The 17,030-nt window shown below is 42.0% G+C and overlaps 1 protein-coding gene across 3 annotated transcripts in view; it reads right to left on the bottom strand.

Annotated features, from left to right (window-relative positions):
* Window positions 1-17,030, bottom strand: part of msraa (methionine sulfoxide reductase Aa) — a 395,564-nt gene that overhangs the window by 283,669 nt on the left and 94,865 nt on the right. Inside the window, exon 2 of one of the 3 annotated variants that reach the window (XM_068024103.1) lies at window positions 15,225-15,343. The exons of the other annotated variants lie outside the window; for them this stretch is intronic. Within the exon in view, the coding sequence (XP_067880204.1) occupies window positions 15,225-15,258 (34 nt within the window). The 5' untranslated portion in view covers window positions 15,259-15,343. The remainder of the gene's footprint in view (window positions 1-15,224; window positions 15,344-17,030) is intronic. 3 annotated transcript variants of the gene reach the window in all.

Below are 17,030 nucleotides of genomic sequence, written 5' to 3'. Positions count from 1 at the left end.
GGTTAATAGATGGTACAATTTGGCTGGGTCTTTCTTTAATTTGGAAAGTTTAAAATGATATGTTAGGATATTTGTGGAGGAATGGGATTGAATTAACAGTGCATTTCTCCCACCACAATCAGAATTGTATATTTTGATTTGGGGCTTTGAGCGGAGCGGTCAGTCGTAACAGACTCCATATTGGTTAAATTAAATGTTCATATCGTAAAAATTTACTTACACTGGAATGGACCAGCCCTAACATTTTCTGGCATGTTTCATGGCTAAGTATGGCAACTTAGAGTAAAAGGGTACATTGGTGATGGGTAAACAGGGCTTGGTGTGAGTTAGGGTACGGATAGCAGAATTTTAGATGACCTCAAATTTAGGGAGAGTAGAACGTGGGAGGCCAGCCAAAATCTCGGGGTCAAATATGACACCATGGTTGCAAATAATCTGGTTCAACCTCAAACAGTTGTCAAGAGGAGGGATTAAGTCAGTGGCTAGGGAATGGAGTTTGTGGCAGGGACAAAAGATGATGACTTAGGTCTTCCCAATATTTAGTTGGAGGAAATTTCTGCTCATCCAGCACGGGATCTCTGACAGGCAATGTATTTCAATGCCGAGTATCTTGGCAAGGTACCAGTGTAGCAAAGCTTCTGGAGGAGCAGGGCAACTTGGACAGCAATTTCCTGACTTCTGCATTTAACCAAGCACGTGTGGATGCTGGAAGTTGCCATCTAATTAACTCCTTACTCATAATGGGCGATGATAGCTTCGCCGTTATTTCTACTACAAAACTCAGCCAATCCTCTGGGCATTTTGAAGATTGTTTGCCTAAGCTTGTTTCTCATGCTTATTCACATTCTGCAAAGTTTAAAACAGCACAACAAAAAAACCCTCAAAACTTTATTCTGCTCGGTATTTGGTATTTCACCAAGTGAAAATGTGGTAGCAGTCAATGTAGTTTTCAGTATGTGGATTTCTGCAACTGGTGTAACTGCTACCCCCAGAACAACCTGTGCAATGGCAAATCCTGCAAAGTTGCAAGTTCTCTATGGTATGGAGCAAGTTGTGTTCACAGGAAATGTGGAACTGTTGAAGGAGAAAGGAATTATTTAAAAAACCCAAACAGTAGCAAGGAGAGTAAACAAAGGGGAGGAGAGAAAAAGCTGCTGAAACGACAACAAACTGTTTATCCTCCTGTCTGATGACTGTGAGGTAATCATGGGTAAAGGCCACATTGCCAGTCAGCCTTTTAAAAGGAACAGTCGGTCTAAGCCAGAGAACTGACCAGAAGGATAATGAAACCATCAATGCAAAATTGGCACAGTGACTAGTCAAATAAAGTACCCGCAAGTAATTTTACGGTCATAATCCAATCTCTGGGATCAAATGGCCATTGTAAACTACTGCTGGTTTATGTTGTCATCCAAACCCCACTAACAGGTTAGTGTCTTGTAATTAATCCTAGATACCTATTATTCTACTGCATATAAATTTCAGTTCTGATATTATATGGAGCAGCAGTTCCAGTGGTGACTCTCACAGCCTCTAATATGGTTGAGGCATACTGGCAAGGTCATCATGCATGCTACAGCTGACAAGACTCCATACACCATTAACTTCAACTCCAGAGGGTCGGTATAGTAAAGTCCAAATGAACTAACAGCTGGCAGTAGCCGCATTTGAAATCTCAAAGCCTCGCTTTGCAATCAACAGCTTCATAAACTGCAACAAACTGATAGTTTGCCGACATCACCAATGCATTGCATCTCTACTTGCAAGGGCATTGTGGGGGGAGGGAGAGAGGTGAATCTCCATCAGGAACCTGCTGCAACTCCCAGGTCAGATGTATGATCAATTTGACAGGTAGTTAAGCAGGACATCTATATTGCAGTTTTATGATACTGCTCGACAGAACACATTATCATATTCACATCCAGTAAAGGTGTAAAGAGACGCAGCACTCAAAAGGATTAATGTTTCCTGTTTTCCAAGCCATATAGCAGCAGCTGACATTACTTGTGAAGGTGTCTAGAGCTCGGAGCATTAAACAGTCTGCAATCTGTGATATCTTTCTTTTCCTTTCTCCCTCCGCCCTAAATGTATGCAAATTTTGTGCCTCCAGGCTGCCTGCACCTCAGTCAGGCAGCCAGGGAGCAGATGAGCAGGAACGCTCTGCTGCCTCTCCCATCTGACAGTGATAGATGATCAGTCCTAATGCTCAGCTCAGGCTAATACATTCGGGCCTCTCTTGCCTTCTGTTCCAAAACGTCTCCTCCTTCAGCCTGGTTTCCTGTGTGCACCATCCATCTCCTAGATCAAGAGGTTGCCTCCCCTTTTGTCTTATCTCGTTTTGGTTCAATCAGCCTTTTATTTTAACCAGTATTACAGTCCATATTATTGCTGTAACCATATGAAATATGCAGCATTGTAACTGTTGTCACTGCAATTTGTATGTAAAACTGCCTTTTCACCTTTCCACAGCTTCTTCCAGTCCAAGTAGAACTTTTTAAAAAAAAAGTCAATTTTTTGTTATTGTTATCAATTTCATAAAATTAATGGCTTTGTATTATTCATCGAGCTTGGCTATGTGAATCAGAAAATTATTTTTATGAACAATTTATTGTTGCAGCAACACTTATTAATAAGTCTTATTTGAGATCAAGAATACGTACAAGACTGGTGCATTGACACCAATTGGCATCAATGCAGAAAGAGCCATCATAATGGCAGAATATTCTTGTTTGTTGACAAAACCAAAAGAAGGTTTGCTGTCTGAAATGCAATACAAAAACAGAGGGATTGATAGAGATTTTTCATATCTCAGGTTACGTGACTAGCATTTACTTTATTACTAGTTTCACTATTTAGTTATGGTTAAAATAATTTTACTACCCAGATATTAATTTTGACGTTGAAAATTAAATATTATTGGCAAATATTTTTCCATAAGCACAAATAATATTTCTTATGACAAAAACAATACCCTTCATGGAAGACATTTTTAAGCTTGGTATATGGTGTCATCTACAAGTCTATCTGTTCTGCCTGCAATTTGTTCACAATGGCACGCCAATTCCAGGAGAACCAAATACACTATTTATTTAACTTTTTAAGCTATTCAACAGGCTGAAATTTTTACTTAATTGTTTTAGAATTCCACTAGTAACACATTAATCTGATTTTAGAGAGGTATTGTCACCTATCTGAACTGACATTTTTCTCACACTCTGACTCCAGGTCTTGGTGAGCTGGACCACAATGTTGTGTAGTCTGTTCCGTTCATAAAGTCTGGATTCGGCTTCTTCTACAATACAAATATTTTCCTCCAGTAAACATAAGACGACTGCAGCAAAGAATGCAGGAAACCTGTTTCAAGAAAACTCATTAGTATGCAAGCACTGCCTCTTTAAAGCAAAGGTAAAACCTGGAATTTTCAAGAATGCTCATGGCTGTTGCACACTAACTGAATGTCCTATGCCAGACTATGGGCGACAATATATGTCTGTATAATGGCATAGGTCATTGCAGAAAGCTACCTAGGTCGTAGAGGGAATAAATAAAATTTTAAATTAAAATAAAATGGTAGCCTCCTCTATCTGTATATACCTACAGCTATCAGTCTCCCTCCTAATTGTTGTTTTATGAGATTAGGTGAGAGAAGCCAGACCAGGAAATCAGCAGATGGCCCGAGCAGTTCTGTGCTGTGAAGTCAATGCTGAAGCCTCAGTAAATATCAAAAAGTAGGAAAAGGACTTAGCTACTTCACCAACAGTTTTATGGGTCAGAAATCAACAATCATTATCCCACAAACATTTCACAAGAACTGTTCATAGTGTAGTCACTGGTTAAAATCTTCCCCATGAAAACTAAAATAAATATAAAAAAGGATCATTAAAATGCTTCAAAATAATTAAGTAAACTTGGGGATTTGTCTGGAGCTGGTACCTGCTCAGAAAAAGCAAACTATGGCTCTGGGTGTTAGCAATGCACACCAGCATAAAACTGTCTGGCTACATTTGGAAGTTGTCGTTCTGAACTCACTTACACAAATTTGTGTTACAAATCCATGATTGTTGCAGTAAAACCAATTTATTTGAGACAAAAATCAATGTTTGAATGCAAGCAGGTACAATGTATAAAAAATTTAAAATCAAAGCGGGCAGCACAGTGGTTAGCACCGCAGCCTCACAGCTCCAGTGGCCCGGGTTCGATTCTGGGTACTGCCTGTGCGGAGTTTACAAGTTCTCCCTGTGACCGCGTGGGTTTCCGCCGGGTGCTCCGGTTTTCTCCCACAGCCAAAGACTTGCAGGTTGATAGGTAAATTGGCCATTGTAAATTGCCCCTAGTGTAGGTAGATGGTAGGAGAATTGAGGGAAGGTGGGGATGTGGTAGGGAATATGGGATTAATGTAGGATTAGTATAAATGGGTGGTTGATGGTCGGCACAAACTCGGTGGGCCGAAGGGCCTGTTTCAGTGCTGTATCTCTCCACGACTCTAAAGGTACCAAGTGTCAGGTGGCAATGTGCCAGTTAACAACATTAGCCAAAACTTTTATCACATCTTTAAAATAGAAGAATGGCCCAAGGTGCTTCACAGAGGAAGAGAGGCAGAGATGTGTGAGCTGTTAAGTGAAGCAACTGAAAACTTGGTCAAAGAGATAGATTTTCAGGAAGCTTTTGAAGGGAGCACACGAACATGGAGCGGTCGAGAGATTAAAGGACAGAATTCCAGAGAAGATTACAAAGGTGGGATGGGGTGGTGTGAAAGGGTTGGGGAGGGGGTAGAGGGTTGATTCCATGGAGGGATTTGCAGATGAGGTGAAGGATTTATCATTTAAGATGTTGGAGCAGAGGGGTATTAATGTCGGACAGTAAGAAGAGGGATAATAGGTTAGTAAGACTTAGCGTGGGTCAAGATGGCCAAGTTGGGGTTTGTAGAAGGTGAAGATTTTGAGTCCAAAGGATGGATAAGTGTTTCAGAAAAATTAGGAGAGAAGTAGAAGCAGAGCAGGCAATAGAAAGGTGAAAATAAGCATTTTTCAGGGGTTGGAAACTCTGCTGTGTGTCAACCAAAAGTTTTAAACTGGCTGGTTCAGCCATAATGATCAGCAAGGAGAGGAAATGGAAGCAGCAGCAAAGGAATGGTGTTTTGGCAAAAGCCAAAGATTACGGCTTTAGTCCTCACAATGTTCGTGGAGAAAATAATGGCTTAGCCACAACTTAATGTCAGACTGTCTGAAAGCACAGAGGTAGCTGTGGGGTCTAGGAAAGTGGTGGTGGGATAGAGCTGGATGTTAACCCCCTGCCAATGGATGATGTAAATAAGAGTTAGCATGTCGATGAGGATGAGGCGGAGGAAGGGGATTGAACCTTAGGAAGGTCCAGAGGTGACTATGTAGAGGTGCCCCCACTCCCAAATTAGTCTCGCAATATACATCGTAGTCTGGAGGATGCAAAGATTAAATCCTTGGATGTATCCAGATTCCATAAACCTGTTCATTGGTCACTGTGTCGGTCTATACAGTCCCAACTGCTTTGAAAAGAACACGTATGCAGAATTCTATATGTGCTACACAAGGTAAAGGGGACCCCATGGTGCCACGTGCTGGGAAAAAGGCTATGCCACAGCTGCAGGTGACCAACAATTTCAATAAAAGGCCTTAAGTCCGTTTCCCTGATGAGCTGCAGCTCTACAGTCTACTGCAATTTGTGAGCTAGCCATTTTGTGCCTTACCATCACCCAGGCTCCAAATTTGATTCAAAAATATTATTTAAATAACGAACTTACACAATTCTGCAAAATTTACCTTGTGTTTGCTCTTTTGTGGAATTGGTGCAAAGAGACGCTCGACAAAAGAGTTCTTAAAAGCTTTGGAAGGTTTTTGTTGCTGCAATATTTACAGTACCATTTTATGTAAGGTGTTGTTTGTATTAGACATCATATTTGACATTTTTATTAATATTTAAGAGTAAGATTTGGGGAGAAAGGTCAACAGCTCTTTTTCCTCCAAGGTCAAGTTTACTTTAAGGTGTTTCAAATGCAGTGCGCTAACAATTGGTGTGCGGCAATTTTTGGGCGCAGGGATCATGATTCACAAACTAACCACGCCGGTTTCGGGGGAAAGTGAGCAGCAGATAGATTTGATGCTGCCACCTCATTTCCAAGCTTGCAGTGTTGGGCCGAGTGTCGGCCACACTGCTGGCTCAGCAGGGAGCTGAGTAGTGTTCATGCATCTCACATGGCAGCTAACCTCTGTTCTTAAAGGCAGTCTGATCCTGTTAAAGGGAAGCTGCACTGAATTACAGGAGGCTGCCGCTAAATACCATTGCTGCCATTGTAAACAAGGAAAATGGAACACCAGGGCAGAGAGGGGGCTCCAGGGTCTCAGATGCGGCACTGGAGGCCTTAGTGGTGGAGGTGGCCAGGTGGAGAGACGCCATGGTTCCGTGGGCATCTAGGAGACTCTCAAGGTCAGTATCCAGCAGGGATTGGGAAAAAGTAGCCCTTATCCCATCCTTCCCATTCTGGTTTTCTGTTTTTAGACACCCAAGAAGTGCCACCTGCCCAGGCACAGCAGCCCCAGGAGGAGAGGAACAGCGCAGCAGTGATGAAGAGGCCCCATCAGTTGATCTGACACTCACAACCAACAGCTCAGATACTGGCACTGTACATACCTTAAAGGGCTAGTATATAGTTGGGATCAGCACATGGTAAGTCACCAGGCACATTTGGGTTGCAGCCAGGCCGGGGGAAGGGATGATTTGTGTGCCAGTTCACTGGAGGGCGAGGTAGCAGACAAGTTCTACTGCAGTGCACTCAGACGAGGACCTCCAGGGGGTGGTATACAGGAGAACACTGATGGTGTTACAACAGAGGCAGGAGCAATGAACCGTCAATTCAGTCCCATCACTCCACAGGTTGCAGCATATTATTAAAGTTTTCCCACCCAACTGGAAAACAGCCAAATTAAACACTCTAATAACGCCCAGAATAAAATAGACCAAACCAGGTATCTTTAGACAACAAGTTAACTATTTATTAAACACTAAATCTTAAACACTATTAAGATAAACCTATGTCTAAAGACCTGATAATTTCTTATTTTAACCTAACTCCCCCATTCACACACATACATTCAAAACCAACAGTTAACCGGTTTTAAAGTGGTGTTTTTAAAAATTAGCTTTTTCGTAAGAATAAATAAATAAGTAAGTCTTTGTGGGTTATGTTCCTGATGAGTAAGGTATCCGCGTGTGAAAATAATCAAATGCCTCTCAAAGTCCTCACACGGATTTGATGAAATAATCTCTTAGTAGATAGGCATTCAAAACACTTCGGCTACAGCAGGCATCAAACAGTTCTTTCAGTGATCAGCAGAGAAATAGGTCAACTTGAGTTTTTAAACTGACAGTCTCTCAGTCGAAACTTTGCTTCAAAAAAAGAGGCTCTTTTTCTCCTTAGGTAATTAACTTGGCCTGTAGCTCCTTGTCGAATTTCTGCTGAGAAATAGACAGCTCTTCTCTTCAGTAGCACGCTTCACTGGTGTGTCTCACAAAACTGGTTTTAGCCAGTTTCTGCCAGTTTTACACACAAATCAAAACATTATACCATGTGACTTCTCTCTCCTGCTGTTGCCTAGGGACAGGTGCAGCTGGCACTCTGTGCTCAGTCTTAAAAGGTACACTGTTTTCAAACAGAGTCTTAAAGGCACACACTGTTTTTAATCCGAGGAGAAAAAAAGAAACAGTTCTGTGACAATGGGCATGCACAACAAGATGCTGGGTGCGCTGGCTGGGCTGCCAGACAGCCTCCTGTCACTGTCAAACAGCATCAATGAGTCCAACTCCAAGTTTACAGACAGCATCATGCAGAGTTTGCCCTCTCCACAGCTTCTGCTCCATTTGCCTGTTGTGTTGCAGACCCACAGGCACTGCAACTGCTGCTCCCCTAGCTGTTGCACCTTTGTGTGGACAGGTTGCCTAATCCTCCACCCTCCCTGTGAGCATGCAGCAACACTCCCTGTCAAATTCAGAAACACACCACACCTTCAAAAACACTCTAGATACTTTCAGACACTTTTCAATTGTTGAAGTTCTTCAAAATTACCTTACTTGAAAGTCGGGTGCCAATAACACTGATGCTGGGCCCCTCTTGCAGCTGAATGCTTGATCTTTGGTGAGCGACGGGCTGTGCGATGTCACGATAGGACCAGTACAGTGGCTTCCAACGCTCGGAGGGCACGGCTGCCCAAGAGCCCTTCTCAAAATGTTGCATCACGGGGGCAGTGCCAGAAGCAGCTGGTGGCACAGCACACCCCCTACAGGAGGGTGTTCAGCTTCTGTAGGACTGTCTCCAGTGGTGCTACAGATCTGAATTTTGCACCCAGTATTTCATGCTTGAGATGGTGCAAGATAAAAGGAGGCATTCCAGAGAGCTAGGAAACCCCAGAACATGTCTGCAAACCCTAACACATCTTCCTGTCAATCAGTGAATACAAGTGCCTCAGGTTGGACTGGGCCAGCAAGGAGCCAGTTGCAGAGTTTTGCCATCTGCAGCAAGGACACATGCAGCCAAGTTGCAAAACCTATAATTGGCGAGGTCACCACTACATTAACTGTTACACCTGTAGCTCATTCCCAAGTAGCAATTCAACATTACTTAGTGGGATCATTCTGACCTTGTGCAATAGTGTAAAACAGGCAATAGTGAATCAACAGGCAGTTTTATATCTCCACATTTTTATTCCCACAGACTTAAAATGGAAATAAAAGAAATTAGGGGAGAAATAAAATGAGCTGCGATTAGGTATCAGTCATTTTTCACCACCACACAATCAATATTACACCTAGTGTGCTGCTTACACATATATCAAACAAGTTAGCATAGCTAGCAGTTTCCATCTCCTTTCTCAATGAACAGCAGACATAGCTGTTCAATGTCACGACACTACAGCATTTTCCAAAGTACCAGAGGTCACATGATTGCTACATGTTCAATATAAAAGCTATCCTAAATGTCACTATTACAATGTTTTAATGTGTGAAGCAATTGAAAGGTTTGGGTAAGGAAAGGCTTTAAACTGGAAGTTGCACCTTGACCATTGTGACCTGCTTAAGGCTGTATATACCAGTGAATGCCGATATGAGCATGATGTGGATGTGGAATTCTCAAAATTGGCTTTTTTTTGGTTTGTGATATTTATTTTAATGGGCAAAGATCTAAGGGAGAGCACAAACAACAGGGTAGGCTTTTTTCTGTAATTGTTAAATAAATGTCTTGCCGTATTTACCTTTGACAAGAAAAACGTCAAGTCAACAGAAAGCTTCAACTGCTTTGAAAATGTAACAATTTCCCAGACTCTATTTCTGCCCAGAGATCGCCACAAACATCTTATGGAACTGTGACCAAAACAGCTGAAAATACACAAGTAAAGCTACATAAGGATCATTCCAGAGCACAGGAGTTAAAATAACCTGCAGTCATAAAGATCTAAAAATTGGGACCCTACAGCTTTCCTAGCTGTGCATTCTCATTTCTTCATATATGTAAATCTGTATAATTCAATAATAATAATGACCACTTTACTAAATATACATGATAATTGCTGATGCTGCAAGCTTTTTATGTTGAATTGCATGAGACATTTATTCCAAGCACACGTACACACACTTGACACAGAAATCTTTACTAACATGCCTAAGAGTTGATTACTACAATGCACTAGTTTTGTGATCAAATAGCAACTCCAAAAAGGCAATTGTCTTCCAAATTGAGAGCAATTTTAGTTTCATTAAAACTTATGGGGGTTTTTTAAAGTCAAAATAATGTCAAGAAGCACAATCTTCCAGTCCTGGTAACAGATGCTATTGCTTCACACTGATACTGTAATTAATTGTTTCAGATTCTTTTAAACAAAAAACACAGGGATGCCCACAACCTTTACACTGACTTGCAGCTTAATACAGCATGTTCTAGGTAGATTACGCTAATCTGTCTACAACCGTGTTTCGAGAGGGTAAGCGAGAAATGCAAGGTCTGAGCTGCCAAGCAGATTAGAATAATTACAAGACAGTGGGTCATATGTACTACCATAATCACACTGCAACGCAAGACCATCTACAACCCATCATCTCCAACATGTGCACTTTGTATCTAGATTTGATTTATTATGTGCTGACACGGGCAGATAAAACACAAAAAATTACTTACTTGATTTCTATTTATAATGGAGCCAGAGACTGGGAGAAGCGAGCTTATACATTCTTGTATTTTTGTGCGGCTACGTCACAGCTAATGAATCAGGAATAAAAAACTGTCTCCATGGTTTTGAAGGTTTTCTTAAGTAGTTACTGACCACAAACATTAATGGTTCAATAAACAAACCACAGCATCTAGTATTCTGGGAAATATGTGCTCAATAATGTTTCACCAAAGCCCACGTTCTGGTGCATTGAATTACCCGAAGGCCCCCTTCAACCATCAGCTGCATCAAGTTCTATACAGATATTCTCACATCACTAATAGCAGAACGGCAAAAAAAAATCATTACAATATTCACTAGCTCCCAAGTGCCTATTCTTCCATCAGTGGAACCTGCCAACTCACTAAGGAATTGTGCCAGAGGCGAACAACAATGATTTCTAGATCTCAGCAATGTGCCTAGCAATAAGATAATGCAATCTCAGAGGAAATGTTGGGATGGGGTGGAAGGGGAAGAGGGGTGGCAAGAGAGAGCATTCAAACTATGTTGCTTTTATGTATCCTTTTAGCAGTCATGGAATAAGCAGCACAGGCATTGAAGTAGAAACTAAAAACTGATAGTGGTTACCTATTCTCTTGGTTAGGAAATTGTGTGCAGCACAGAGCCCTTTAATAAAAATTGTTTTTAACTTGTTATATCAATCAGGAAGAGGAGCTGCAGTACATCTGCCTAGCAACCTTCCATCTCTCAGGAGCCTCACTCTGGCATGGTAGTCTCTGCTGCACTTGCTACAAATGAAGGAAGTGGGCTGAGAAGATGCAGGATTCCCTGGTCTCTGTTTTCTCTAGACCCTCTTCTCAGCCAGCTGAGCTTTCCATTTCTCCTAGCCTCTTCTGATGTCCCCTCCGAACATAGCCTCCAGAGGTCCTGGCTGACGGCATCTGTCTCCCAGTTGTCTGTCGATGTCTGCCGTCTTCATATCTCGCTTGCAAGTGTACTTGTAGCAGAGGTATGGGCATTCAGCAGGTCGCGACCCAGTGCCTAGTTCACCATATACGGGCCGTCATCCATCCAATGAATGGTACATCAGATGCACTACATCACAATTACACAACACACTTGCATCTGGCTGACTCAAATTTCATATTCATAGTTGTTGCACAAGGAGACCTCGCAAAACTGTGGTCAATAGCGCAGAAAGGGAAAATGCTGCAGTACTGGAGTCTTTCCTGACACACAGGCAGAGGGTCATGGCTGTTGGAGGCCAATCATTGCAGCCCCAATACAAACCACTGGCGTTCCTCAGGGCAGACTTTCCAGCTCAACCAACTTCAACTGTTTCATCAGCAGCCTCTGCTTTTGTCATAAGGTGTGCAATGACTATTTTACAATGTTCAACTCCAATTACAATTCCTACGATAATGAAGCAAATGACAGTGCCTGGACAACATCGAGGCTTGGCTGATAAGTGAGAGGGAACATTCACATCACTTAAGTGTCAAGCAATGATCATCAACAATAAATGGTTCAATCCCCTCACAACATCACCACCATCGCTGAGGACCTCATAAACAATGTCCTAGGGATTACCACTGACCAGAAACTAAACTGGACCAGCCACATCCATACAGTGGCTACAAAAGTGGTCTAGAGTCTGGGTATACTGTAATGAATGGCTCACCTCCTGATTCCTCAAAGTCTCGTCACCTTGTACAAGGCTCAAGTCAGGAATATAATGGTGTATTTATCACTCACCCTGATGGATTCAGTCACAGCTCAATTCCAGGACAAACCAGCATGCTTGATCAGCAGCCATGACACTCCTCCATCAATGGCACACTGCAACTGCAGTACATACTATGTACAGGAGAAAAGGCAGGGAAATGGCACTAGGTAAACTGCTCACTCAGAGAGCTGATGCAGACATGATGGGCCGAATGGCCTCCTTCTGTGCTGTAAAAATTCTGTGATTCTGGGTGGATGTCAACACCTCCCAGCCATTCAACCTTTGACACCAAGAAAGAAAACAGCAGGAAAGTCATGGGAATGCCACTACCTCCAAATTCTCTTCCAAGCAATATATCATTCAAATTTGACATGTAGTGTCATTCCTCTATTATTACTGGGTCAAAATCAAATTCCCTATCTTACACTACTGCAAGAGCTAAGTGCACTCGTTTATAGGCATCAAATCAATCAAAGAGTGGGAGATCAGGCAGGGCAGCCTATTTTGAAGGACTTGCAGCAGCACCCTAAAGGAGAAGGATTTTAGCATCAGGGAGTGAAAGGAGATATCAGTTGTAAGGAGCAGACAAAATTTCTGGTGCATCTACAACAGCAGGAACTTCAAATGTGAAAGGCTTCAAGACTCAAAACCCATAAGGAACTTCAAAATAAAATGGGACAAACCCATTTTGAGATTTTCCTAACTGCAGCAGAGAATCCTTTTAATGTATGTCAAAATTGACAACCACCTGACATATACTGCCCACATTTGGCAAGCAGGAGCAGAAAATAATAGTAGCAAGATGGGAAGAGGCAATAATAGGGTTGGGCATCATCTGACTCCCATTAACACCTGCTTCCGGCCAAAGCTCTAGCTACCTAGATTGAGGTCTCTCCGAAAGTTGATACAGGCAGAAACCAAGTTGTATTTTGATGCTTCAACCAATCACATTATTTTGGCTCCTGTATTGCCCATTATTATTCACAAATGGGGCAGTCGGACTTTCTCTCATCTGCAAAGCTCAAGTTAGGAGTATGATGGAATCTATCCCATCCACCTAGATGAATGCAGTCATAACAGGCAAGTAACCGGACACCAAGGACAAAGTGGTACGCATGATCGGTAGCCCTGCCACCAAACTCAATATTCACTCCCTTCACCAGCAGCTGAATCTGATTCCAAGGAAACTCACTATATGCCGAATGTTAATCTATATAACATTTATAGAATGTTAATTTCATAAAATAAGTGCAGTAAAAGGATAATTTAGAGGATTTCATGATTCCTAGTTGATTTGCGCAAGAGTGGCATATAATATCCAACTTTAGAAATCTACAGAACATTTCCCTATCTGCAATGGCAAGGAATGCCCCTGGCATGATTACTAGTTATGAACTGGCCAATAGTTTCACAAAACCTGCAACAACAGTTTGCACTTATACAATGTCTTTAACGTAGAAAAACTTTCATAGTGCTTCACAAAGGCATAATCAAGAAATTGATGCCAAGCCAAAAAAGATATTAGGTGGGGTAACCAAAAGCTTGGTCAAAAGGGATGGGTTTAAGGAGAGTCTTTAAAGAGGTGGAAAGGTGGAGTTTAGGAAGGCAATTCCAAAGTCTGGTTGAATGATGGTTTAAACGGCAGCTATTTTGCTGCGATCTATGCATTTTTGCCTCTGGGTGTTTATTTACCTTTTTCTTGCATTACATTTACCTAACAGGGTTGTCTCCCATTCAAGAGCACCAGAGGCAACCTGGTAAGCTGCCCAGCACCAGTCCGGTCAATGGTGTTGATCCTGCCTCAGGAGTTGGGTTTTTTGGATGCTTCTGGCAGCAAAGCATCAGTGATGGCTGCCTCAGGTGGGGCTAATATCATGATTTTAGTTCTGAGCTGACCAGTCAACTATACTGGCCACTGATGTGCTTTTCACCATTCTCACCCATCTCCGTCAAAATTTCGGGAAATATTCTGGCCAGAATTACAGTGAGCATGAAAGTGGACCATAGACTGCTGTCAAAGTAATGGCAAGATTAATAGCGTCGCCATTATTTATGTGCAAATACCACAGTAATTTCAGGCCATGGCAGATGCGTAATTAAACATGGAAATCATGAAGCTGTGTCGAGATGGGGCTGCTCTGCCATTTAGCTTCGCGAAAACAACATATCACTGTCTGGCTCAACATTAAAAAGCATTGAGTAGCGTGAAGTTCCTGCATTTGCACAGTAGATTCGAAGTAAACTCACCACAGAAAGTTAATTCAAGTAATTTCAAGTCGAAGTACCCTCTTAACAACGTAATAAGTGTTTGTTACTGCCAGTCAACCCCTCTAGCACTGAAAATTAACTGTTACAAATGTGGACTAACAGTTGCCCTGTTCACTCTGATCCCAGAAAACCTGTAGCGGGTAAGTCTAACTAACGGCAGGCACCATTCGTTAACCGTTTACAGGAATTTTTGGGCCACCGTATTAACTGCACATGTACAATCATTCAGACTTCCTTGAGCACTCTGCTTTCACTCATACTACCAGTGGTTACAATGTATCTTTCCACCACATATATCACTCATTATATTATCAACTGTATGCCTTTTTTGCTAAAATTCCATACTTTAAAAGCATCTTTGAATGAACAGTAAAAGCAGATTTCTGTTTAGCATACCCAGTAGGCTGGCAAGTTTCCACTTCATTCCATCAAGTGCGGTGATTGTTATCAGTTGCTCATACATAGCAATACTTCAACAGATGGACAGCAGGAGGTTAGTTGTTGTGAGGCTTGAAAGAAAGGGCTGAAATCAGGTGTTTCAGCTGATACCTGCAACCAGGCTCAATATCAGAAGGGAACTGAGTACATTTCTGTAATAGACCTCCAGCCATCTGTTTCTTTATATATAACCTGTACAGGCTACACATTTTTTCAGTGTGACAGACATTCATTTATTTAATCACACAACTCACTATAGCTGAGGAGTACCATCATTAACCCAGTGTGCTATTATGCTTCTCTACCTCTGATGTGACATAGAAAGTGACAGCTACTTCAAAATACAACAGAAGATGGAATGAGGAACTTAAGAGCAAAAAGGAAACAAACATAGCAATAAATAATAGATTAAACTGCAAACACCAAGGCAGCCTTGTTGAATGACAGAATTTTAAAAAGACGAGAAATTAAGTGTATTCATATATTGAGCTTTCCAATTTGGTTCTTTTGGTTTCTTCTAAATATACAACTTTAACAAACCAAATGTCACTATTACTGAATTAGAAAAGAATGAGTTTGGCTAAGTATCTACATGTACTTACTTTTCTGAACGAAGATCCCTCCTGATTCAGGCATTAAATTTTGAAAGCCTATTTCTGAGATTCTCTGCAAAACTATTCACTGACAACCTCTTCTTAACTAGTGCAAGTGGAGATGCTTCCTGCAAAAGGTTAAAGGTCAGAAATGAAGTATGTCCACAGACTGAGAACCAGAAATGAAACTAAATATTGTTTGGGAGAGAGGAAATTATTGAAATGGTTGTTAACTAAGAATAATCAAGGACTGGAATGTTTCTCAAAGGAACTTAATTGCAATTAAAAACAAGTTCGCTGAATCTTATTTATATAAATCATTGAGGAAAGCACATTTGGAATGTGTGGACAATTACAGACACCTTATACACTTTAGATAAGGGCTGTAGGAAAGTAACATAGATGAGTCCAGGATTTGGCTCTAATTTATGAAGAGAGATTCACAGACGTGAATTTAATTTCATCAGAGAAAAGAGTCACAATTCAGATCAAGAAACAAGGAAGGCAATTTTCAACAAACGGCCACCAATTACTTGCCTGAAAATGCATGGCTGACAGCTGAAAATCGAGAGGGAGCACCTCAGCCACCCCATTGACATCCAAGATCTGCAGATGCCATTTTCAGACAGGCCTGTAAATGGGCGAGCAGCACGCTTGTTTCCAGCAGGAGACTACTTAAGTCGGAATCCTATATCACTCAAAAGCAGATGAATACAATTCTATTGGAAATCTTGCGGGACCATGCAACCCCATTCCACCCCTACCGAGGCTAAATTTGGTATGGGAGATGACCAATTTCCCAGCAACCTCCAACAACTTGAGAGTTTCAGCAGGGTGCCTGTTTGGTGCTGGTAGTTCACTGGCAGCATGAATCTGAAAATGGCATGAAAGCGAGCAGAAAGAGACTAAGAATTAAATTTCTCTGGGCAGGTTTCAGACACAGATCTCATGGGTTAATAGATAATGTACTACCCAGTACCAAATCCATTCCCTTTTTATCTTCTAGATAATTTGGCATCTTTCTGTACTTCAACAATAAAATATACAGGTGGGAATTGATTGCCAAACAACTTTGCTGCCAACAACTTAGTTCTCACATTGAACAACTTCTCCTTCAACTCCACTCACTTCCTTCAAGTAAAAGGTGTTGCTATGGGTACCCGCATGGGTCCTAGTTATGCCTGTCTTTTTGTGGGATATGTCGAACATTCCTTGTTCCAGTCCTACTCAGGCCCCCTCCCCCAACTCTTTTTCCGGTACATTGATGACTGTATCGGTGCCGTTTCCTGCTCCCACCTCAAACTGGATAACTTTATCAACTTTGCTTCTAATTTCCACCCTTCTCTCACCTTTACAATGGTCCATCTCTGACACTTCCCTTCCCTTCCTCCACTTCTCTGTCTCCATCTCTGGAGAGAGGCTGTCTATAATATCAATTATAAGCCCACCGACTCCCACAGCTACCTCGACTACACTTCTTCACACCCTGCCTCCTGTAAGGACTCCATTCCATTCTCCGTTTCTCCGTTTCCGATGCATCTGCTCTGATGGTGCTACCTTCCATGACAGCGCTTCTGATCCTCAACCGAGGATTCCCCCCCATTGTGGTTGACAGGGCCCTAAACTGTGTCCGGCCCATTTCCCTCTACCCTCACCCCTTCCCCTCCCTCCCAGAACCGCGCCAGGGTTTGCCTTGTCCTCACTTTCCACCCCATCAGCCTCCATATCCAAAGGATCATCCTCTGCCATTTCCGCCACCTCCAGCGTGATGCCACTGCCAAATGCAGCTTCCCCTCCCTTCCCCTGTCAGCATTC

The sequence above is a fragment of the Heterodontus francisci genome, chromosome 3 (genome assembly GCF_036365525.1).
Source record: "Heterodontus francisci isolate sHetFra1 chromosome 3, sHetFra1.hap1, whole genome shotgun sequence".
In the NCBI taxonomy this organism is placed as follows: domain Eukaryota; kingdom Metazoa; phylum Chordata; class Chondrichthyes; order Heterodontiformes; family Heterodontidae; genus Heterodontus; species Heterodontus francisci.
The sequence above is the reverse complement of the archived record's forward strand: the minus strand, read 5'-3'. Positions and strand labels throughout refer to the sequence as shown.